The sequence below is a fragment of the Mustelus asterias genome, chromosome 19 (assembly GCF_964213995.1).
Source record: "Mustelus asterias chromosome 19, sMusAst1.hap1.1, whole genome shotgun sequence".
NCBI lineage: Eukaryota > Metazoa > Chordata > Chondrichthyes > Carcharhiniformes > Triakidae > Mustelus > Mustelus asterias.
In genome coordinates, this window is record NC_135819.1 from 73,299,329 (window position 1) to 73,323,722 (window position 24,394).

The 24,394-nt window shown below is 46.4% G+C and overlaps 1 protein-coding gene across 49 annotated transcripts in view; it reads right to left on the minus strand.

The window, feature by feature from the left end:
* celf2 (cugbp, Elav-like family member 2) overlaps positions 1-24,394 on the minus strand; it is a 972,609-nt gene that overhangs the window by 46,017 nt on the left and 902,198 nt on the right. For 29 of the 49 annotated variants that reach the window (XM_078235904.1, XM_078235880.1, XM_078235887.1 and 26 more), the window contains 2 exons: positions 11,343-11,579; positions 2,026-2,089 (listed from right to left, as the gene is read on the minus strand). In XM_078235904.1, the coding sequence (XP_078092030.1) occupies positions 2,026-2,089; positions 11,343-11,579 (301 nt within the window). The remainder of the gene's footprint in view (positions 1-2,025; positions 2,090-11,342; positions 11,580-24,394) is intronic. The other 20 variants (XM_078235902.1, XM_078235892.1, XM_078235875.1 and 17 more) reach the window with 1 other exon arrangement.

Below are 24,394 nucleotides of genomic sequence, written 5' to 3' on the forward strand. Positions count from 1 at the left end.
TGGTGTCTTTATATCATTATATAGGAGAGGTGATGGCCTAGTGCTATTATCACTATACTATTAATCCAGGAACTCAGCTAATGTTCTGGGGACCCGGGTTCGAATCCCGCCACGGCAGATGGTGGAATTTGAATTCAATAAATAATATCTGGAATTAAGAATCTGCTGATGACCATGAAACCATTGTCAATTGTCTGAAAAAACCATTTGATTCACTAATGTCCTTTACGGAAGGAAATCTGCCATCCTTACCCTGTCTGGCCTACATGTGACTCCAGAGCCACAGCAATGTGGTTGATTTTCAACTGCCTTCTGAATAAGGGCAACTAGGGATGGGCAATAAATGCTGACCCGTCAGTGACACCCATGTCCCACGAATGAATTAAAACACAACATTTACCCCTCTTAGTAATCAAATCCCTTCAATTATTCTAACATGTCCATATTCAATCCACATCAATTTTTTTTAAAAAGCTGATTTGTCTGTGACACAAGACCGTGATCATGAATAAAATCACAGGTAGTGAAGTTCACTCACCATTCTAGAACTTCAGGTCAGCATCTGTGGGATTTTGGACCAGGTGAGTCCACTTTTTTTTAATATGAACAAAATATCCATTTTGCTTTCACTTTGCTTTTGTGTCTTATGGTACAGAGGCAGTCATTATTAACGGCATTGAGATATTCATCGAGTCCATGATAGTAAGAGATACTAACGACAGAACTCAGAGCGCTTTACCCAATCCCTCATCTTACTCTTGATTGGTTCTGGCCTTGGGTACAAACTTCCCAGAGCTGCAACCACAGCAAAAACATGAATGTTGTCTGGGTTCAACAGCCATTGGAAATGGAACTGTTAATTGAACCAGCGGATGCAGCGTGCTGCCACTGTGTTTTGGTCACGTGCGCAGTCATCGCTCCAATGGAAGGTAGCCAAGTTGCTGCAATAGCAGCAGCCTTGTGTACTGTATCCAGGAGGTGCGACTCAACAGCATTAATATTAAAAGAGTCTGTCCCGAAACTTGTTGGTCTTCCAGTGCAAGGAGTTGCCCCCGACCAAGTATTGCAAACTGGCACGTTCCAAAGCCCAAGACTATGTGCTGAGGGATGCACTAAAGCTTGGGGCAGAGGCGCAATGGGGAGGGTCATTGTCCAAGACCTTTCATCCACTGTGAACAATGGGGAACAGAACCCTCTCGGGCTGAATGACTCACTCAGTGTATACAGTGAATTTTATATGCATCTCAGTTGCATTGAAGCATATTGCAGTGCAACTTGTTCTATGTAGACAACTTTTAAAATAACTTTGCACCATTTGTACGGACCATTAAAAATGTCTGAAACATGTATTGAAGCGTAGAAAGCATTCTTTCTGGTTGTATCACAGCTTGGTATGGCTCCTGCTCTAACCAAGACTGCAAGAAACTACAAAGGGCCGTGCCCAATCCATCACGCAAACTAGCCTCCCATTCATTGACTCTGTCTACACTTCCCGCTGCCTTGGAAAAGCAGCCAGCATAATCAAGGACCCCATGCACCCCGGACATTCTCTCTTCCACCTTCTTCTGTTGGAAAAAAGATATAAAAGTCTGAGGACATGTACCAACCGACTCAAGAACAGCTTCTTCCCTGCTGCCATCAGACATTTGAATGGGCCTACCTTGCATTAAGTTGATCTTTCTCTGCACCCTAGCTATGACAGTACTTTCTGCACTCTCTCCTTCCCTTCTCTATGAACGGTATGCTTTGTCTGCATAGCACGCAAGAAACAATACTTTTCACTGGATACTAATACGTGACAATAATAAATTAAATTTTAAAAAATCTCAGAGTGTTACTTGATGATGTAAAGAACCTGAATTTTACTGCTTTGTGTATGATGGTCATTTTGGAACATTTGTAATGTTCTTGCAGATTTTGGGGGGGGTGGGGGTGGGGGGAAGGTTATTAAAAGGAGAATGTGGGCAAATAGTTGACAAGCCCCATCCTCTGGAACAGAAAGGAAATGGAAGTTCTTCTACTCACCAGCCATCTGTTGAATGCCACTGAATGCGCCCAGGTTACTCGTGGAGGTCGCTTGCTGCAAGAGCTGTGAAGAAAGAAAATAATCCCATTGTAATATGAAAATTTAAGCTCTCAATTTTTAAAAATTCTGTTCAGAAGCTCAGTCTCCAATCTCTCGTCGATATGCTGAGCATTCCCACGAGTGTGGTGCATAAATCCATATTAACGTCTAATCCTTATCGGGGCCAGGTAAGATAAAGATTCAAGTACGTTGTTGTGCTAAAAACAATTAATCATTTAACACCTCAAATACCATCATCCACTTAAAGCAATATACCATGACTAATTATAACGCTCCACAATCAAGTGGCTACGCTCAACCAGACTGTGTCAATCAAACCTGACTTGTACATTTCTGTTAAACCTCTACCGCCCTGCTTCTGGTTTTTTGAGGAATGCAAAGTGGATTGCAAGCCGATTATAAAGAAGGATGGTTTTTCAATACAGTTAACTTGGAGATAAGACAGATTCAGGTCAAGAATGCCGCAAAGCTTCCGATCGGACCTGCTACGCCAAAAATGAATACGTGATTCCGAAGAGCCAGCTTGTTGTGTGTGATGGGGCACTGGTCCATGCAGCTGGGGGGGGGGGATACAGGGTCTCTTTGCACAAAATAGGATGCCAATTATCCTGACGAGGCAGATCGGCATAAGGATGGTGACTCTCACTTCATATCAGGCACCCAAATAGGGATGGGAGGTGGTATAACTCGGGAGGGTGTTCTGATCCTGTCCGAGTGGGTTAGGTTAACATTACACAAGACGGAGCAGCTGAGGTATTTTAAACCGGAATGGTTTTTGCCTTTTTCATCAAATCTTGAATTGCAAAGAACGAGTTCTCATGCGGACATCACTGGATCATTCTCTATTTGGAACTGGGACAGAGGCTGCATAGAGGAACCCCGTTTAAAGTGGGCGTGGTGAGTACTCAGACATATTGTATGTAGAAATTTATAGACACTTGACATGTATGGAGATGGGGGAAAATGTTACACAAAGTCACACAGACGTGCGCGCGCACAAACAGGTATTTGCAATGAAGCAGCACAAAACAACTTCTCTGGTTGAAAGCACGAGCTTTGTTCAAAATGATTTCCACCTTGGAAAATAGCACTCGACATGCAGTCCTCGTTTAAATCCCACATGAGCCTTATAGCTGTGTAAATACAGTACAACGAACAACTGGACATGAAATGACGCAAAATTGCATCATGTGGAGTGACTCCATTTTGTTATTGGACGAAGCTGTGGGGTGCTGTTGGTGTCAGGACATCTCCAGTGTGTTGCCGTGACGTTGGGGGGAGGATACTGTGAGGCAGCAGATGTTGCTGCAGCGTCGACAGGGAGGGGAGGCTTATATCAGCACAGATTTCTACCCGACAGACGGGATTGTCACTGGAATGATGGTAGCCCAGGTTTCAGCTTCAGATTAGACACCTGCCATCAAGGCTGTTAAGATTCTCAGTTGCGCGGGCAGAACTCACAATCCCGTCTTCTTAGTCGTCAGGAGAAGAGGGAAGGACGAATCGGGAAAAGAGGGAGACAAAATCTGGGGAGGGGGGGGGAGTGAGGGGAAAGGATCCCCTCAGTCACTGCTCGAGCTTGTCTGAGGAGTGTGATCAAAGATGACCAAGATACCACACTCCCCTTGGGTGATAGGGGATATGGTGTTTAATCAGAGGGGTCAATCAATTTTAAAAAGTATATTTAAATCCAGGAAATGCCTGATACCAATAACAATAGCAGAGCACAACAGTTCAACGCTCATAGAATCATGCAGTGCAAAAGGAGGGTATTCGACCCATCAAGCCTGCACCGACAACAATCCTACCCAGGCCCTATCCCCGAAACCCCACTTATGTACCCTAGCAAGTCCCCCTGACACTAAGAGGCAATTTAGCACAGCCAATCAACCTTGCCTGCAAATCTTTGGACTGTGGAAGGGAACCAGAGCACCCGGAGGAAACCCACGCAGACACGGGGAGAACGTGCAAACTCCACACAGACAGACACCTGAGGCCAGAATTGAACCCGGGTGCTGAGAGGCAGCGGCGCGAACCACTGTGCCGCCCGATGTTCTGTAATTACACGTGTGCATCCAACATCTGTGCGCACCACACTTCCCAAAGGCAGAATCCAAAATTCAGCATCGCGAACAGTACAGCTTAACAACACATATAGTGGGATGGGTACATTTTCAAAATATGGGAGTGGCGTGAGGTGGGAGTAAGGGAAAAGGATCCCTTCAATCACTGCTCACCCTGCTTAACGTGAGTCACAATAAACCATTCCCAGTGTACACTGGAGCGGGGGGGGGGGGGGGGGGGGGGGGGGGGGGGGGGGAATGCAGCTTGCAGTATTGACTTTACCCGCATTCACTCATGTCACTGGACAGTGGAAAGCATGTCAGCAATGTCTACCTGAAATGTGAAAGAGTTATAGACACGGCTATACCAATTAACAAAAGGCTCCTTGTCCCTGTATCAAGTGGAATGGAAGATAAACCTTATTATTTTGAGTCAGTGCTTTAACAATTGTAGCCAAGTTTAAATCTGAATAAGAGGCCACACCGAACATCATTTGAAGAGACCGGTTCAGGTATCTTTTGTTATTTCAAATACTTTTTCAATTAGTTCGCTCTCTGTGACGACCCTCCCAACCCCTCTCCCAATAACGTGCCCTTAATAAAACACAGCCACTTCCGAAGCACGGAAGTTCCAACTGTGTTTCGCTCTCAATCTTCTCACAGGGCAATTTATCCCATAAATTCTCTGTACAGCTGTGAAACACTAAACACTGCGAACACATTTTACCGTCACGGCTCAGGGAGACAAGCGAAAGATTCCTTAAAGTTTTAAAAGTTTAAAGTTTATTTATTAGTGTCACAAGCAGGCTGACATTAACACTGCAATGAAGTTACTGTGAAAACCCCCTGGTCGCCACACTCCGGCGCCTGTTCGGGTACACTGAGGGAGAATTTAGCACGGCCAATCCCCCTAAACCAGCATGTCTTTTTGATTGTGGGGGGAAACTGGAGCACCCGGAGGAAACCCAGGCAGACACGGGGAGAACGTGCAGACTCCGCACAGACAGTGAGCCAAGCCGGGAATTGAATCCGGGTCCCTGGCTCTATGAGGCAGCAGTGCCAACCACTGTGCCACTCTATTTGCCATATTTCCAAAAGAAAAATTAACTTGCATTTATATAGTGCCTTTCACAGCCTTACCCACCATGCTTTGCAGCCAGTAAAGTTCTTTCGAAGTGTGATCGCGTTGTAATACAAAGATATAAGGCAGCCAATCAGCGCACAGTTAGATCCCAACATGTGACATTAGGATAAATGATTGAATAATCTGTTTTTACCAGAGTGATAAATTCTGGTCGGGATACAGTCCATTGTTCCGAGCAGCACTTGACAGAACTAAGGAACCTCCTCTATACTGAAAAAGTGGTTAGAACTAGCTCTCAAATGGAATAGCTGAGGTGACTGGCATTGATGCATTTAAGGGAAAGGTACATAAACATGTGAGGGGAAAAGGAAATAGAGAGCTATGCTGAGAGAGAATAGAGCCAATGTTTCGTGTCTGGATGACCTTTCACCAGCAAAGGATATAATGTGGGAAAATGTGAACTTGCCCACTTTTGACAGCAAAAATGGAAAAGCAGCGTATTATTTAGATGGAGAGAGTGCAGAAGTCAGTGCTACAGAGAGATCTAGGTTTCCTGGTGCATGAATGACAAAAGGTTATAATCTAGGTAGATTAAAGGCAAATGGAATGTTGGTGTTTATTGCAAAGGGAATGGAATATAAAAGTAGCGATGCTATACTGTGCTGTTCAGGGCCTTGGTGAGACCACATCTGGAGTACTATACAGTTTTGATCTCCTTATTTGAAAAAAATGTAGAATTGTTTAAAGTTTATTGATTAGTGTCACAAGGAGGCTTACATTAACACTGCAATGAAGTTACTGGGAAAATCCCTAAGTCACCACACTCCGGTGCCTGTTCGGGTACACTGAGGGAAAATTTAGCACGGCCAATGCACCTAACCAGCACGTCTTTCAGACAGTGGGAGGAAACCCACACAGACACGGGGAGAACGTGCAGACTCCGCACAGACAGTGACCAAGCCGGGAATTGAACCCGGGTCCCTGGCGCTGTGAGGCAGCAGTGCGAACCACTGTGCCACCAATTGCGTTAAAAGGAGCTCAGGGAAGGTTTGCTTAATTCATTCCTGGGACGAAGGGCTTAGTCTACAAAGAAATGTTGAACAGGTTGGACCTCTACCCATTGGAGCTTAGAAGAATAAGAGATGATCTTATTGAAACATAAAAGATCCTGAGGACAGTTGATAGAGCAGCTACTGGGAGATGTTTCCACCTGTGAGAGAGGTTGGAACTATGGGACCTAATTTAAGAATAAGAGATCTCCCTTTTAAGATGGAGAAGAAGAAGAAATGTTTTCATTCAGAGGATCAGTGGTATGTGGAATTCTCTTCCTCAGAACACAGTGAGGGCTGGGGTCATTGAATTCATTCAAGGTGGAGGTAGACAGGTCCAAAAGACGTGCTGGTTAGTGCATTGGCCATGATAAATTCTCCCTCAATGTACCCAAACAGGCGCCGGAGTGAGGCAACTAGGGAATCTTCACAGTATCTTCATTGCAGTGTTAATGTAAGCCTACTTGTGACACTAATAAATAAACTTTAAAAACTTTAAAACTTTACTTTAAAAAAACAGATTTTTGATAGATAAATGAAGTCTAGGATTACAGGGGGCAGAGAGGAAAGTGGAATTGAGAGCACAACCAGATGAGACATGAATGGCGAAGCAGACTCGAAGGACCTGAATGGCCTAATTCTGCTTCTAAGTCGTTTGTTCCTATGTTACATTTTTCCAATTTCCAAACCTCTTTCTACATTGCCTATTGAAGGCCCTGATCCCTCCCTGGGGCCAGTTCCAGAGCTACAGGCTGTCTTATGTCACTGCTGAGGTGTTGTCATGGGCAGCCTAAAGTTCCTTGTGCTTTCTCCACGTCCTCAACCAGAATCAAAGTGCCAACCCTTTTCTCCAAATTGTTGTGATTGTTTGAAATTTGGTATTCTTGCATTTGTCCTGAGGAGTGTAAGATGGAAAGCTTTCGCAACACCGGCAATATTCAACCCGAACCTTCTTACAGATTCATTGGCCAGAGGAAATAATCTCTCTCCTTTTTACCCTTACAAGTACAGACAATCACTTCTTCCTCATTCAGCCAACTTGGCACTTACCCCGATGAAGCCCAAGAACTTTTTTTTGACTCTGCTAACCAGTAGCAGGTTTGTACTTGAGACAAGTACCACTGCGGCAAGTGTGAGGCTATGGGGATGTTTTCATTCTGCTGTGCTCTTGGCAGACACCTTACCACAGATTCTACGCTTACTGCCCTCAAAGTGCATTTTTAATGGTCGCTCCATGCCAAGAGAAACAAAAGTCTTCCTCTGGCCTCCTCAAACATCAATAATGTAGAATTCTGGCTTTGTACACTGAAAGTGTTATTTCCACACAAAAGTAAACAACAGGCAATTTTTCCGTAATGCTGTTACAGTCCAATTCACTTACATCCAAATCTAATATATAGATTAACATCAGCGACCAATGGGACACACGAGATTCCACACAAACTGACAGCTTGACTAACACTGTGTGTTAGTCATGAGGCCTGAGTGCTATGGGAGGTTGAACAATAAATGGATAATAACTATAGCTGGAGTTCTTTTCTCTATGAAAGAGAAGAGAGAGGCAGAGGTATTTAAGAACTCAAATGGATTTGATGGGGTGGATCATAGAATCCCTACCGTGCAGGAGGCGGCGATTCGGTCCATCGAGTCTGCACCGACCACAATCCCACCCAGGCCCTATCCCCGCAACTCCACATACTTACTCTGCTAATCCCCCTGACACTAACGGGTAATTTAGCACGGCCAATCTATCTAACCCGCACATCTTTTCTGCCACTTGTCCGGGGGGAGATGCGGGGAATCAAAGCCAGGTGTCATAAATGTCGACACGAATAAATCCAAAATGGAATTCAGGAGAACTTTCTTCGCCCAAAGAGTGGTTCGAATGTGGAACTTACTCCCACATTCAGTAATTGAGGTGAATAGCATCAATGCATTTAAGCAAATGCTTTTTACTTTACCAGTTTAGTTTATTTGTGTCACAAGTAGGCTTACATTAACACTGCAAAGAAGTTACTGCCAAAATCCCCTGGGGTGGCACAGTGGTCGTCACTGCTGCCTCACAGTGCCAGGGACCCGGGTTCGATTCCCGGCTTGGGGTCACTGTCTGTGTGGAGTCTGCACGTTCTCCCCGTGTCTGCGTGGGTTTCCTCCCACTGTCTGAAAGACGTGCTGGTTAGGTGAATTGGCCATGCTAAATTCACCCTCAGTGTACCCGAACAGGTGCTGGAGTGTGGCGACTCGGGGATTTTCACAGTAACTTCATTGCAATGTTAATGTAAGCCTACTTGTGACTAATAAACAAGCTAATAAACAAAACACCCCATTTTTAGTCGCCACACTCCGACGCCTGTTCGGGTACACTGAGGGAGAATTTAGCATGGCCAACACATCTAACCAGCACGTCTTGCGTACTGTGGGAGGAAACTGAAGCACCCGGAGGAAACCCACTCAGGCACGGGGAGACTCCACACTCTCTACCCAAGCTAGGAATCGAACCCAGGTCCCTGGCACTGTGAGGCAGCAGTGCCAACCACTGTGCCACCGTAAATACGATCGTGAAGTGAATAGGAAGGTCTGCTGACAGTCTGACAAAAAAGGGGGGAGAGGAGGTTTGTGCGGAGTGTAAACATTCGGCATGGGTCAGTTGTGCCAAATGGGCCGTTGATGTACATTCCAAGTAAATGTCTGGGTGTGAAGGCAAGGATTAGAGTCTGGGCTGTAGAAGGATTCTGATAGTGAACATCGAGCAGTGTTTAATCGTCACCCGAGATTAGGTTACTGCCTTGAAATTACTGCAAGGTGCTTTAACATATACAGTGCATGGGCAGTTTGGAATTCAGATCTTGGACTGTGTCAGTGCTGAGGGCAGCCAGTTCTCGGCCAGTCACTGAAATAAAATTTTGCCGCTTTCTGCTGGACAATATCTGAAACGGGAAATTATCATCGTTGATGCTCGTGGGAAATAAACGGGGGTAAAGGAACCTGGTTCTTCAAGATAGCTTCAGCAAACCCTGCAAATGTTTTCCTTTGGGCTACGAGAAAAAGGCAGGTTGGTGGGGGGGGGGGGGGGGGGGGGGGGGAGGACTAAATGGGTAGCTCTTCCAAAGAGCCAGCAGACATAATAGTCAATTGGCCTCCTTCTGTGCTGTAATGACTCTGTAATTTACGCTGAAAGTGGCCTTCTCTGCCGGAAATCCAAGCAGCAGCTGCAGTCACTTGGACGAGTGTCCCACAGACTGGTGAACAGAGGCAGCTGCAATTCCTCGGAGGGGGGGGGGGGGGGGGGGGCAGCCTCCCCACCTCATTTACATTTGGGCAGTGCTGCTTCTCAGCTGCAAGCTAGGCTGCAAAGATTGACACTGCCATCCCGGGCCGGAATGGAGATGATTCTGCAACTCCCCCGTTAGTCACCCCTGGAAATGGCATCGCTGCGAGTGACTGGGACTGACTGAACACACACTCAATCTGCATTATGTAACTATCCTCCACTATCCGCACATGGACCAAGGGATAGCTTAATTTGGCGTCGTGTTCGGCACAACACCGTGGGCCAAATGGCCTTTTCCTGTGCTGTACTGTGCTTTGTTCTCAATAACCGCTTTGATTGGGAGAGTTTCGGTCACTGAGTCCTGTTTGCAGAGGCTCTTTTTAAATGGACTCTGTCGACTGTTTGCTGCGGTGTGTTGTTTAAACGTTGCTATAGAGTGGACTGCTTGCTGTGAGCCCTGCTGATGCAAGTCCCTGCTACCACAACTCCCACCACCCCCCCTCCCCCAAAACCATCTCCAGCTCCTTGGTTAATGCAGTATTATCAATAGACACTACACAAAATAAAAGCTTGCATTCATCAACCCTCTTTCACATTCTCAGCATGTCCTATAGCGCTTTGCAGGCAATCTATTGCTTTTACAGGACAGTCACTATAGCCACATTGTCAAGCAGCACTCAACTTCTACACAGCAAGGTGCCATAAACATAAGCCACTGATTCATTTTGTTGTGGTCGCTTTGAGATAAACCTTAACCCACATAACCTGCCTGCTCTTTTTCAAACAGCACCATGGAATTACTCTTGCATCCAATGAAACAGACAGACTCAGTTTGAGAGACTGTACCAGTGACAGTGTAGCAGTCCCTCAGTATTGCGCTGAAGTATTAATCAAACAAGGGTGGCACAGTGGTTAGCAATGCTGCCTCACAGCGCCAGGGACCCGGGTTCGATTCCTGGCTTGGGTCACTGTCTGTGCAGAGACTACATGTTCTCCCCATGTCTGCGTGGGTTTCCTCCGGGTGCTCCGGTTTCCTCCCACAGTCCGAAAGACGTGCTGGTTAATCCAAAGATGTGCGGGTTAGGTTAATTGGCGATGTTAAATTGACCCTCGTGTCAGGTGGTTTAGCAGGCTAAATATGTGGGGTTACGGGAATAGGGCCTGGGTAGGATTGTTGTCGGTGCAGACTCGATGGGCCGAATGGCCTCTTTCTGCGCTGTAGGGATTCTATGATTCAGACAGAGACCTCAGACTGGTGTAAAGAGAGGTTAAAGATTGCTGATTGCGGGAGCTTGCTGTGTGTGTATATCACAAGAGTGACTACACTTCAAAAATTACTTAATTGGCTGTGGAGCACATTGGAGGTGCCCTGACACCATGAAAGGCGCTGTAAGAATGCAAGTCTGTCTCTATTTTCTCTTTTTAAAGCGGGAAGCAGTGCCTGGAACTTCCTGAGGCTTTATTGGACACTGATTCGATTGGGTCTCGTATCGGCTGCTTGGGTCCAGAATAAGAGGAAATACAAACTCGGGGGGACGAAACCAAAACTGTTGCTGAAGGGAGAAGAACGGAACTGTGACGCTGGTAAAGTCGAGTGCTCAACGTGAACCACAAGGAGGCTTGCTGATATAATTCAACATTTTCCCAACTGTACAGAGGGTGTTCAGTCCCCTTGGCCCTTCCCTGAAGGAGGTTAAATAACTGACATCCAATTCACATCCACCGCCCCCCCCCCTCCCCCCCACCACTTATGCTGCATCAAGAAAGAAATAAATAAAAAAAGACTGACTGTATGCATGTTTTGGGGTACGAAAACTTCTTTTGTTCCAATTTCGCCACTGTTCTTGGATCCCCAATGACCACTTACAGCCAGGTACTGTGGTCCCAGGGCACCCAGGCCAGTGAGATTTCCCCAGGTCGCTGTGTTGAGCTGCTGCATCTGCTGGGCCAGTTGCTGCTGCAGACGTCTCTGCTCCTTGTCCTTCTGAGTGTCAGCAAACTTCACCACAATCGGTGATGAGCAGCCCTGTTGCGGACAGAAATACACAGTTAGGATCGAGTTGGGAAGCAAGGGGCCAAGGTTAACGTGTCGCTTTTTTTTTTAAAACAAAAGTTTTACCCATCTGATTTTCTCTCCACCACCTCTTCTCCTGAAGGCACCTATTTGCTGATATCTTTGTAACTGCCTGTAAGTTTGAAGCGCACAAGCCCAGGTTTTGTTTCTTATCCTCAAACTGAACGTGAAGTTCTACACGTTGTGATCACTCTTCCCTAGAGGGTGTTTTGCTAGGAGATCGATGATTAATTCTGTCGCATTACACATTGCTAGCTCTAGAATAGCCTGTTCTCTGGCTGGTACCATAATGCCCCAGTGGCTCTTCGCTGGGGTTTATAGTTCCACAGCTACTGGCAAAGTTGTCCCATTTCACCCCTAAGTTTCCCCATTTTTCACGCATGAGGTTAGGCAGTAAGAGTCAGCAGGTTTTCTGGAGTGAGCTCCATTACTGATATTCAAGCATCAGCACTTTCCAACAGAAGTCCATGGATAGTAACCAGGAGCAGGAGCCCTGGTTGAATCCCACTCCTTGCTCCCCCACCATCACCCCACCCCTCAATCCATTTTGTAAAAAACCACTTCAACGTCGAAAGTGCACTAAAAAGTACACAGCACTGAAAGATTTAATTTAGTCTCCCTCAGGCTCTGTTGCATCCAACCTCTTATTAACAAGACATATTTGTCTCTCAGATCAGATTAGAAAGGTAATGAGCACGAATTTTAATACACGTCCTCGAAGAGATGCGGAGGATGTCAAATCAAATCTCGCAAATGATTAAAGGTTAGCACATCTGCTGATTTTTTTTTTTTAAACGCTGCCCTGCTCGAAACCTTTGCAGCTCCATCTTTAAACAGAGCTTTGTGCAATATTTACTTCATATAGGCAATTTCAGAATTCCCCCCCCTACCCACTACTGGAAAAGTGATCGGAAGAGTTTTGATGAATCACGCATTCAACCCATTCAGATTTGGAAGAAATCTTAGTTGAATCTTTTTCCTCTCATTGTGTGAAAGCAAAGGCTCTTAATCGTGAGGAATCTATTAATCACAGAATCCCTACAGGGCAGTAGGGGGCCATTCAACCCATCGAGTCTGCACCGACCACAATCCCACCCAGGTCCTATCCCCATAACCCCATGCATTTAGCCTAGCTAGCCCCCCCTGACACAAAGGGGCAATTTAGCATGGCCAATCAATCTAACCTGCACACCTTTGGACCGTGGGAGGAAACCCACGCAGACATGGGGAGAATGTGCAAACTCCACACAGACAGTGATCTGAGGTTGGAATTGAACCCGGGTCCCTGGCGCTGTGAGGCAGCAGTGTTAACCACCGTGCCACCCTAATCATTTAAAAAAAAAGCCATTATACAAGTTTACAGTATTATTAATTCCCTACATTTTTCTGGTGTACTGACGGTGTTGAACTGTACTGAGGTATGACTTCCCATGTCCCCTCCTTCCTTAATGATGCTTAAGTGGTCGCTGTTTCACCTATGATTCAACATGATAACCCAGTCCAGCCTGGAATAATTAGGGAAGTGCCAGCTATGCCTTGGGAGCAGGGCTTGGACCTCCATCTGCAGCTGCGCAACTGGGGCGGCACAGTGGTTAGCACTGCTGCGTCAGAGCGCCAGTGACCCACGTTAAATTCCGGCCTCTGTTCACTGTCTGCGTGGAGTTTGCACGTTCTCCCTGTGCCTGCATGGGTTTCCTCCGGGTGCTCCGATTTCCTCCCACAGTCCAAAGATGTGCGGGTTAGGTAGATTAGCTATGCTAAATTGCTCCTTAGTGTCAGGGGGATTAGGAGGGTAAATATGTGGGGTTATGGGGATAGGACAGGACCTAGGTGGGATTGTTGTTGATGCAGGCTTGAAGGGCCAAATGGCCTCCTTCTGCACTGTAGATTCTATGATTCTATAACCTGCCCAGAGTCTGATTAATACTGGCTCAGTAAAACTCTCCATGTACAAATGCTGGAAAGCCCCCAACACGATTCACAGTGATTCTGGGGTTGACACGTATGCAGATACAAAGTCTGCAGAGACAGAGGAAATTCAGGACAGAATGTGTCCTGGGGAGGCGGGACAAAGGGCCAGGTGATGGGATGGTCTTGGAATATCTGGGACTGTTGGGTCACCCTGGATCATAGTGAGGAACGGCATCCTACTTGATCAACCCAAGCGATGGCCTTGAACTCATCCTCATCCCAGTGTACAGAGACGCACGTGTCTCAGCAGGGGTAGAGGATAATCCATCAGTTCACATCACAGAGAGTGATTGTAACAGCCTCGGGAACCCACAACGAGGGCTGGACATTGCTCCCTGCACATCAAAATAGAACATTTTATCTTGGACCTGTGGAGTCTAAATATTGGTCGCCCTCCTAAATGTAAAGTGTTTGATATGCAAGGAATGGACAAAATTGTAAACCCACCAGACCTCCTCTTGCTGTCCTGTCCCCAAATATTTGTAATCTCCTGCATCAAATCTCCCTATTCCTCGACTAGCGTCTACACGCTGCAAAAAACCTAAGCGTGTTGATTTGATGGAGAGATCACTTTTCTAAAAACAGGAACGATTTGAGTAAGGGGCAAGATGCTGAACAGGAGAGCAGGCGCTAGAAACTGGTCCCTGTCAAACACGCCTTTAAGGTCCAACTTCCCTCACCCAATGATCACCCAATGTTTCTTGTCCTGCCATAGGCATCTTTCAGGCATTCTGAGTAGCCGTCTAAAACAGGTATCGGGTCTTTTTAAAACATTAATTCGGGGCCTAATGTATGTCAAAGGACCCATCAAGCAAAAGCAGTGACCCAACATTTCAGTTTTGGCAGGTGCGGCATGGTGGCACAGTGGTTAACACTGCTGCCTCACAGTGCCAGGGACCCAGGTTCGATTCCGGCCTCGGGTGACTGTCCGTGTGGAGTTTGAACATTCTCTCCGTGTCTGCGTGGGTTTCCTCCGGGTGCTCTGGTTTCGTCCCACAGTCCAAAGATGTGCGGGTTAGGTTGATTGGCCATGCTAAATTGACCCTAGTGTCAGGGGGACTAGCAGGGTAAATATGTAAAAGGCTGAGGGGTGATCTTATAGAGGTCTATAAAATAATGAGGGGCATAGATCAGCTAGATAGTCAATATCTTTTCCCAAAGGTAGGGCATAACCTTAAGGTGAGAGGGGAGATATACAAAAGGGTCCAGAGGGGCACTTTTTCCCACAGAGGGTGGTGAGTGTCTGGAACAAGCTGCCAGAGGTAGTAGTAGAGGCGGGTACAATTTTGTCTTTTAAAAAGCGTTTAGACAGTTACATGGGTACGATGGGTACAGAGAGATATGGGCCAAATGCGGGCAATTTGGACTAGCTTAGGAGATAAAAAAAGGGGCGGCATGGATAAATTGGGCCGAAGGACCTGTTTCCATGCTGCAAACCTCTATGACTCTATGTAGGGTTACGCGAATAGAACTCGGGTGGGATTGTGGTTGGTGCAGACTCGATGGGCTGAATGGCCTCCTTCTGCATTGTAGCGATTCTATGATTCTAAGCTGGCAGCTTGTGCTGGAATGCCAGACACCAGCAAGATATGCATAGAATATTAATCAGGCCCAATTTCAGGCCATGCGCCAGTCTCCTGGTTGCGACCTGTGCTATACCACGCAGGTGGGCCAGAAAAAAAAACTCTACCTGCGAGTTAAATCCTTAAAGGCATGTCGAGGAGCTCAGGGCTTCTCTCCTCATCATCTTATTTATAGTTAGCTAAAACTTTCGTTTGAAAAAAAAACAAGAACAGTGAAAGTACTTCCACGCAGCCATTTGAACTGAAAAAAAAACAAGAAGCCTTTAGCACATCATCGCTATGGAAACAGATGGGCCATGCTTTCCAAAAAGACAACTTTCAAAAACTTCCTGAAAGTAAATGGGGGCTGTTGGGACCCAGTCAGAGGCTGTCCCACGAGATGCAAATTGTGGCGGCCATCGTGTTAATGAGCAAAGTCGCCACGCGGCATCCCCTCTGGTGACTGTGGGTTGTTGCAAGGGTTTTATAAAGCTAATTAAATACAAAGCAAAGCTCTGAGAGGTTGCATTAAAGATGCAAGCCTGCTTGCCCCAAAACAGGTTTCATCTTGGAGGACAATTTGCATAAAGTGCATTAAAACGTTCACAAGTAGATTAAATACAAACAGGAGCAAATGGGAACTTTATAAACCTAAGTGTGGCAAATTAAACCGGCTTTTAGCGCCTGCTTAATAAATTAGATCAGTCATCAACAAATTCCATGTTTGAGGAAATACTCTGCCTCATCGCGCACACATCTAGATGGCGGGTAAATGGTGATTGGTGAATTGAATTCAATGTAGAACTGGGATTTAATTCCCTTCCGTGCACTCTGTTTATTTTAAACAAATGGGTTAATGGGTTTTATTTAAATATCACAAGGTAGCAATTTGGCACCTAGATGTTAACTATTCAGAGGAGGTTAACATTTGCATCCCAAAACCCAATTCCACTGCTGTAACAAAATGGTTTGGGGATTTACATGTAACTGCCAAGGCTGAGCCAGGCAGGGGTCCCTGGTTATATACACACACGATGTGGGTAGGACCCAGTGTTGGTATTGGGGCAGGTTGGGTGCTCACAAAGGGCAAGGGGGTTGGAAAGAGCAGCCTGAGACAGTCAGCTGCTGCTGGCAGCAACGGACGGAAGGCTCAGCACAACTGGGGCCATGGTTGATTCTTCACGGCCGTCAGCAAATCAGAACCTCTGTCAATTGGTGGGCCCCACACGGACAAGCTCAGTGCCGTACACTCGCACCTTGAAGCTATCTGTGCAGCCTATTGGAGCGGGGCCCTGGGAGAGGCGGGGCGGGGGGAGGACTTAGAGCCATCCTATGGGAGCTCTGGTGTTCAACATAAGCTTGCCAGACCTGCCCCAACTTTCTTTGTATCAGCTGGAACGGGAGCAGATGTAAGATGCCCTGAATAATTTTCGCTGAGCTAGATTAGAGGGGCTGGGACCGCCCCCCCCCCCCCCTCCCCCCAAAACCCAGCTCAGGATTAGTGGGTGAGGGACCCCCCCATCCACCCAGTATAACCAAGTTCTGTCTAATGTTTGCCCCTGGTTATCATGACAGTGCTCCAGATCATAGAATGTACAGCACGGAGACAGGCCCTTCGGCCCAAACTGGTCCATGCCGACCAAAAAACCCATCTAAGCTAACCCCATTTGCCTGCATTTGGCCCATATCCCTCTGAACCTTTCCTATCCGTGTATCTGTCCAAATGCCTTTTAAATGTTGTCAATGTCCCTGCCTCAACCGCTTCCTCCGGCAGCTCATTCCACACACGGACCACCCTCTGTGTAAAAAAGTTGCTCCTCGGGCTCCCATTAATTCTTTCCCCTCTTGACTTAAAGCTATGCCCTCTAGTTCTCGATTCCCCAACCCTGGGAAAAAGACTGAGGGTGTTCACCCTATCCATGCCTCTCATGATCGTATGCACCTCTATAAGATCACCCCTCAGTCTCCTACACTACAAAGAAAAAAGTCCTAGCCTATCCAATCTCTCCCTATAACTCAGTCGATCTTTGCACAATTCATGAAGGATGCTGGAATTGGAAAATGGAGCTTTGTCAGTTGGTTTCTGGTTCCCATCTAGTGAGGAGTCTAACAACACCAGGTTAAAGTCCAACAGGTTTATTTGGTAGCAAACGCCACTAGCTTTCGAAGTGCTGCTCCTTCGTCAGGTGAGTGAGAGATCTCCCACTCACCTGACGAAGGAGCAGCGCTTCGAAAGCTGGTGGCGTTTACTATCAAATAAACCTGTTGGACTTTAACCTGGTGTTGTTAGACTCCTTACTGTGTTTACCCCAGTCCAACGCCGGCATCTCCACATCATGACTCCCATCTAGTGATCCATACGCTAACTTATTTCTTGCTCGAGCTTCTTCCAGGGCACTGCTCCTGTTGTCCAGGGTAGAAAATTAATCCTCGACCCTCCACTAATATTTGGTCCCTGTAGGCTTAGCTCTTTCAGGTAGACCTTTATAAATTATGCCAACTCTTCCTCCGTCTTCATGAATCTTTGGGGGTGGGGGCAGAGGAAGGGCAGGGAGGTGGCAGCTATTTATTTCAGTGTTACTGCTCAGATTCAAAGGTATCGCCGAGTTTTCTGCTCTCATTCCATTCATGGTGTTTCATAGACTGAGATAGCACAGGAGGTGGCCATTCGGCCACCATCACTGTTTCTTTTGTCCTGTTACATTGTTAAATTCCTCATCGCGTGCCTATTTTAACTTCCTGTTAACAGACTTCCCACGGCTTTACCGCCGGGTTCTGAAGACCTGTGGATAGCAGAATAAACCCTGGTAACTTATCAGCTGTTGAGGCCAATTAGAGGGCAGTTTGTAAATTTCCAGCACAATTACAGGTTTTCCCTTTATTCGAGATTGTTTTGCATTTGGGGCAAATTGTAATGTCCAGCGTGACGGATCCACATGGTCTCTATACACAGATAAAGCTGAACCACATCCCTCAGTAACTGTGGTAGTTTCTGATGCGCCAAATTTGCCCTGTTTATGCTGTAGAGAGAATCAGGCAGCAGAGAGGGATGGTGCATGTGCAAAAGCTCTTCACATGGACATCATTTTGCCAATCCAGCTGGGGGCGTCTCTTGATGCTGGAAGGTGTGTGCAGCTTACCAACGCTGTAAGCACATTGCCCCAACAGCTACACCCCAAACTGACAAGCCTTGTGCTGCCAGAACTCTCAACACTGGGAAGCTATCCTGGGGAGGCCAACCTGACCATCAGGACAATTCCTTCCCACACTTCTCTTTTTGTGAATTTTCCTGTTATTCCAAGCCTTTTCGGTTTCAACTTCTGCTTCCCAGCCTTGTAACACTTGTGCCTGCCACCATCATGTGGTCAACTCTCAGAGGGTCTTCTGGCACATTGGCAAAATTCACCAAGAACTCCTGCTCTCCCAACCGTTCCTCAGTCTTTGGGCAATCTTTCTGAGGCCAGTTTTTAACTGGGGTCCTGCACCTTTCCACTGAATTCTGGACATTTACCTCAGCTCCAAGTGTTTCTCCTTCAATCAAGGACTTTCAGGGCAATGTCATCCTCATTTCGTAGACAAGCAGACAACAGTGCTAAGTCCCTCTTACCCATGTGCCTTCTTAATTACCTGCTGCACCTGCAAAATGAACTCCTTGTTATTCATGCACAAGGACACCCAGATCCCTCTGCATGCAGGTCCTCACCTGCCACAGCCTTCCTGTCATCAATAGATCACAATGGATCCAGAGTACTCTCTGACCTGCACGACCTAGTTAAATATCACAGTGAATAGAATCTGAACTGAGGTTTCTCGAGATCAACTTGAAACATTCCACCTCAGCGGCCATTTCCCCCAATGTTATTTGATCATTTGCTCTTTACAGCACATGAAGCATTTTCCGGTCAATGGGACAACATTTCTGACAGGAAGATTTTGGTGAGAAATATTTCCAATGGGGGACAAAAGAGGTGACTTCATTTCTCTAAGAAACATGGGAAAGTACTGACAGAAGATTTCAATTTCTGTTGTATCTTGGGGTACAAATAAAGTGACATCTTCTCCAAAAGGAAAAAGAAACGCAGGTTGTATATTAATGAAAGACTCTGCAAATCGCCACAGAAACACAGGCTACAGTTTGTCGAGGCATCCTTGAGCACAGCCGGCTCCTCAGTGAAGTGCGTTCACTCCCGGTTCTCTTATTTACATTTGGAAATAAGGCAATTTATTCAGGGACACAGCTTGTATTAAACCTCTCCAGAAATTAATGTAACAGTAACAATTGTTTAGGTAACAGCGTCATGGTTGATCTGACATTGTGCGTTATTAGTTTAACAAATGAGTTTAAATTGGAACTCCCTCGTCTCTCATTTTAATGGGAGACATTTTAATGTCAAACAACATGGTTTTTGACTTACTGGTCGGTTTATTTATTTATCCACTTGCTCTGCTGAAATGTTCCTGCATCACGTGCCTCTCCCATGCAGGAAGAATCGTAGAATGGTGATAGCACAGGAGGAGGCCATTCAGCCCGTCATGGTTGTGTTGGCTTTCTGCTTGATTAATTCACCTAGTTCCATCCCCAGGTCTTCACCCAGTAATCCCTCAAGTATTTCAGGTAATTATCTAAGCCTCTTTTGACAGCCCCAATGGAATTGGCCTCCACAGTCTAAGGGAGTCCCATTCAAGTCCCTAACTGCCTGCTCGGTCAGTATGTTTCTGCCCATCGCTTCTTCTGTCCATCATGTTAAGCTGGTGTTCTCTGGTTCCGGAATCATCCACCAATGGGAACAGTTTCTACTCAGTCTAGAAGGAGTGGAGGGGATGGAACCCAACGCCAAGCCTCTGAATGCCACCTTGTAGCTGGCCACCGATGGGTACATGGGTGTAAAAGCTTTGTATCTTTTGAGTTTTGATAGTGTGTTGATTGCAGGGCTGGGAAGCAGGCAAAGGGAGTTTCTGATCATAGCTTTTCTTTGTTCATTTGTGGGACATGGGCACCACTGGTTGGCCAGCATTTATTGCCCATCCCTAATTGCCCTTGTTAAGAACATAAGAAATAGGAGCAGGAGTTGGCCATCTAGCCCCTCGAGCCTGCCCCGCCATTCAATAAGATCATGGCTGATCTGAAGTGGATCAGTTCCACTTACCCACCTGATCCCCATAACCCCTAATTCCCTTACCGATCAGGAATCCATCTATCCGTGATTTAAACATATTCAACGAGGTAGCGTCCACCACTTCAGTGGGCAGAGAATTCCAGAGATTCACCACCCTCTGAGAGAAGAAGTTCCTCCTCAACTCTGTCCTAAACTGACCCCCCCTTTATTTTGAGGCTGTGCCCTCTAGTTCAGATGGCATTTGAGAGTCAACCACATTGCTGTGACTCTGGAGTCACATGTAGACCAGACCAGGAAAGGACAGCGGATTTCCTTCCCTAAAGGACATTAGTGAACTAGATGGGTTTCTCTGACAATGATTTCATGGTCATCAGTAGATTTAAATTTCAGATTTTTGTTTTATTCAATTCAAATTCCATCATCTGCGGTGGCGGGATTCGAACCCGGATCCCCAGAACATTAGCTGAGCCTCTGGATTAATAGGCCAGCGATAATACCACGAGGCCATCACATCACGCATGTCCAATCTTCAACTGCTGGGTGCCACTCTCCCCTGCTTTCTCAGTGCTCAGCCATTGCTGGTTATGAGCTTTGAGAGATTGGTTCCAGGGATGAGGGGCTGCAGTTTGGTGGACAGATTGGAGAAGCTGGGATCATTCACCTTGGAGGGGAGAAGGTTGAGCGGAAATTTGACAGTCGTGATCAAAATCATGAGGGGTCACGACAGAGTAGATAGGGAGAAACTGTTCCTATTGGTGAAAAGGGTCCAGTAGCAGAGACGTAGATTTAAAGTGATTGGAAAATAAACAAGAAAAACTTTATTTTATGCAATGAGTGGTTAGGATCAGGAATACACTGTCTGAGAGTGTGGTGGAGATAGATTCACACAGTGAGTGGTTAGGATCTGGAATGCACCGTCTGAGAGTGTGGTGGAGACAGATTCACACAGCGAGTGGTTAGGATCTGGAATGCACCGTCTGAGAGTGTGGTGGAGACAGACTCACACAGCGAGTGGTTAGGGTCTGGAATGCACCGTCTGAGAGTGTGGTGGAGACAGACTCACACAGCGAGTGGTTAGGGTCTGGAATGCACTGCCTGAGAGTGTTTTAGAGGCTGGTTCAATCACGGCCTTCAAAAGGAACAGAATAAGCATTTGAAGAGGAAATAATTGTAGGACTATGGGGAGGGGAGTGGGTCTAGCTAAATTGCTCTTGCAGAGTGCTGGCAATGGGCTGAATGGCCTCCTCCTGTGCTGTAACCATTCTACGATTCAAAGTGAGAGAGCCTGGCTCACTAACTTCCCTATCTTCCCTCCTGAGCTCCATTCAGCATCTCCGAACTGCAGGAGGTCAGACACCTCACTGCATTGGGAATACTGACGTGCGCTTCCATACAATCACTCAGTCTCAATGCCCGTTCAAGAGGTTTGCAGAAAATAAAAACTTCTGCTATTTTACAATCTTCTTGCCTGTCCCTCCCGGAGACGTTGACTCAGTCCAGTCTGTCTTCCATGGGTATCCACTCCAATATCTCGAAGCAAGTCTTTACACTGAATGTGTGGGCCCAGACAATGAAGGCGGCACAAAATCCCATCTTGGGATGGTGGAAACACCAGACACGCACTTTACAATAGTGGGGACTGAGAGTGGGGTGGTCCCTGGCTAGCAGTTAGGATTCTGCCACCCACCCATGTCTAATCCAAGGACACCAACATCATTGCCGGAATTTTACCATCCCGCCCATCACAGGAATCGGAGCGGGTGAGGGGCAGACCATGGAAAGATCCATTGGGTGGATTTTGGGTGGATTTTATGGTTTTGAGACGAGTGAGGCCGCAAGATCCTGCAACATGTATAGCTCTTGCACTCATCGACTTCAGGAAGCGTAGTGGAGAACATGCCCTTGTCTACATCAATGGGGACAAAGTAGAAAGGGTCGAGAACTTCAACTGGAGGGACCTATCCTGGTCCCTCCATGCCGATGCTATAGTTAAGAAAGCTCACCAATGCCTCTACTTTCTCAGAAGACTAAGGAACTTTGGCATGTTCTCTATGACTCTCACCAACTTTTACAGATGCACCATAGAAAGCATCCTTTCTGGTTGCACCACAGCTTGGTGTGGCTCCTGCTCTGCCCAAGACCGCAAGAAACTACAGAGGGTCGTGAACGTAGCCCAGTCCATCACGCAAACCAGCCTCCCATTCATTGACTCTGTTTACACTTCCCGCTGCCTCGGCAAAGCAGCCAACATAATTAAGGACCCCACGCACCCCGGACATTCTCTCTTCCACCTTCTTCCGTCGGGAAAAGGATACAAAAGTCTGAGGTAACGTACCAACCAACTCAAGAACAGCTTCTTCCCTGCTGCCATCGGACTTTTGAATGGACCTACCTTGCATTAAGTTGATCTCTCTCTACACCCTAGCTATGACTGTAACACTACATTCTGCACTCTCTCCTTTCCTTCTCTATGAACGGTATGCTTTGTCTGTATAGTGTGCAAAAAACAATACTTTTCACTGTATACTAACACGTGACAATGATAAATCAAATCAAGTCCATAGGACAGTGACAGAACGCTGGTCCTTGTATTATTAAATAGAAACATAGAAAACTACATAGAAATGGCTCGGTTCAGGTAAATTCTGAGGGACAGTTTTAGAGTAAAATAGGGTAACAGTACCAAGTGTCCTCTTGTTTCAAAATAACCAACTCTGATCAGATACCAGAAGAAACATGACACCTTAACCTGTCAGGCAGTCCACGTCAGGAGAGGGAGAACGGACTCAGAAACGACCGAAGACAGATGAATGGAACTGTTTCTTTTGGGGTTGCTCTTTTGGGCCAGGAGCAGCCCCCCCAAGCCCCCCCGCCCCCCCGCCCCCCACCCCACCCCTCACCTCCGCCCCTGCATTTAAAACAGGGGTCTCAACATGTAGACATGTCCACAACACTACCGGGTGTGAGGCTAAGGCAGGTAGAACACTGGTAGGTCAAGCATCGATTGAACTCACATTTTCAGGGGAGCTGGAAAAGCCCTTGGACTGTACATGCCAGCGAGTCTTTAACATGAGATGTATATTGTAAATACAACCTGGAAGTGGAAATGTACTGAAGCAACTCAGAATTAAATTTTCTTCACGTCAATTGAATTTGTCACGTACTTTGCCAAATTTTAATGAATGAAGGTTTTTTTTTTGAGGTGGGCGGGGGGCGAGGAAATGTGTTGGGACAAGTAACGAGTTGTTTGGGACTTTTTAAGATCAAGATGTCAGCCACGGTGGTTAACTCAGCCCCCCGACGCTGTGCAACGTAATAACTCAGTGTTGCTGTCATTCGCAGCTTGAACCAGGTGCCTCAACAACCAATGAGAGAGAGAGAGCAGAGAAAAAGAATAGTCTTGATCACTAATGTCAGAAGATACAGGGAGAAGGGAAGGAGAAAGGGGGGTGGGGGGGGGGCAGTGGGGCAAAAAAAAACAAGGACAGAAAAACACAATCACCACACAAAGATTAAACAACTGCAAACAACAGATGAATGAGAGAGAAATGAAATTGTTTTTTGACGCCAATTCCCTGTTTGAAGGAGGTTTGGTCAAAAAAAAAAGAGGAACACACACAAGAGCAAAAACAAATTAAAACACGTTTAACCTTTGGTCTCTTTAGTAGGACATTGCTGACCTCGACATCTGCTTTTGCGATTAAGTACCACAGCCACCACTGAGCAATTAGGGAGGTCAATCTTATTTTTAATGAGTGCAACAAGTTATTAGTTGACCACTTTAATGCGCTAAATTCTTTCAGACCCGTGGTTAAACAGTGTTTGAAGACATGTGCAGATTGTTATAAAGCTGTAATTTCCAGGAAGTTACCTTCTCCCAACACATTCCACCCTGTTGAAAGCTGCAGTATATTTCTTTTGTGAGCCCCATTATATTGTGGGCAACATGCTTGGCTTTCGAAATAGCAAACAAATTCAATCTTTATGTTGGGGTTCTGCATTGCATTAACCATTTCCAAGTTTCTCCAATTTATTGTCTCGTCCTGCCCGCCCCCGGCCCACCCCCGCACACCTCAAAGTGTTGTGGACATGTCTACATTTTGAGACCCGTTTTAAA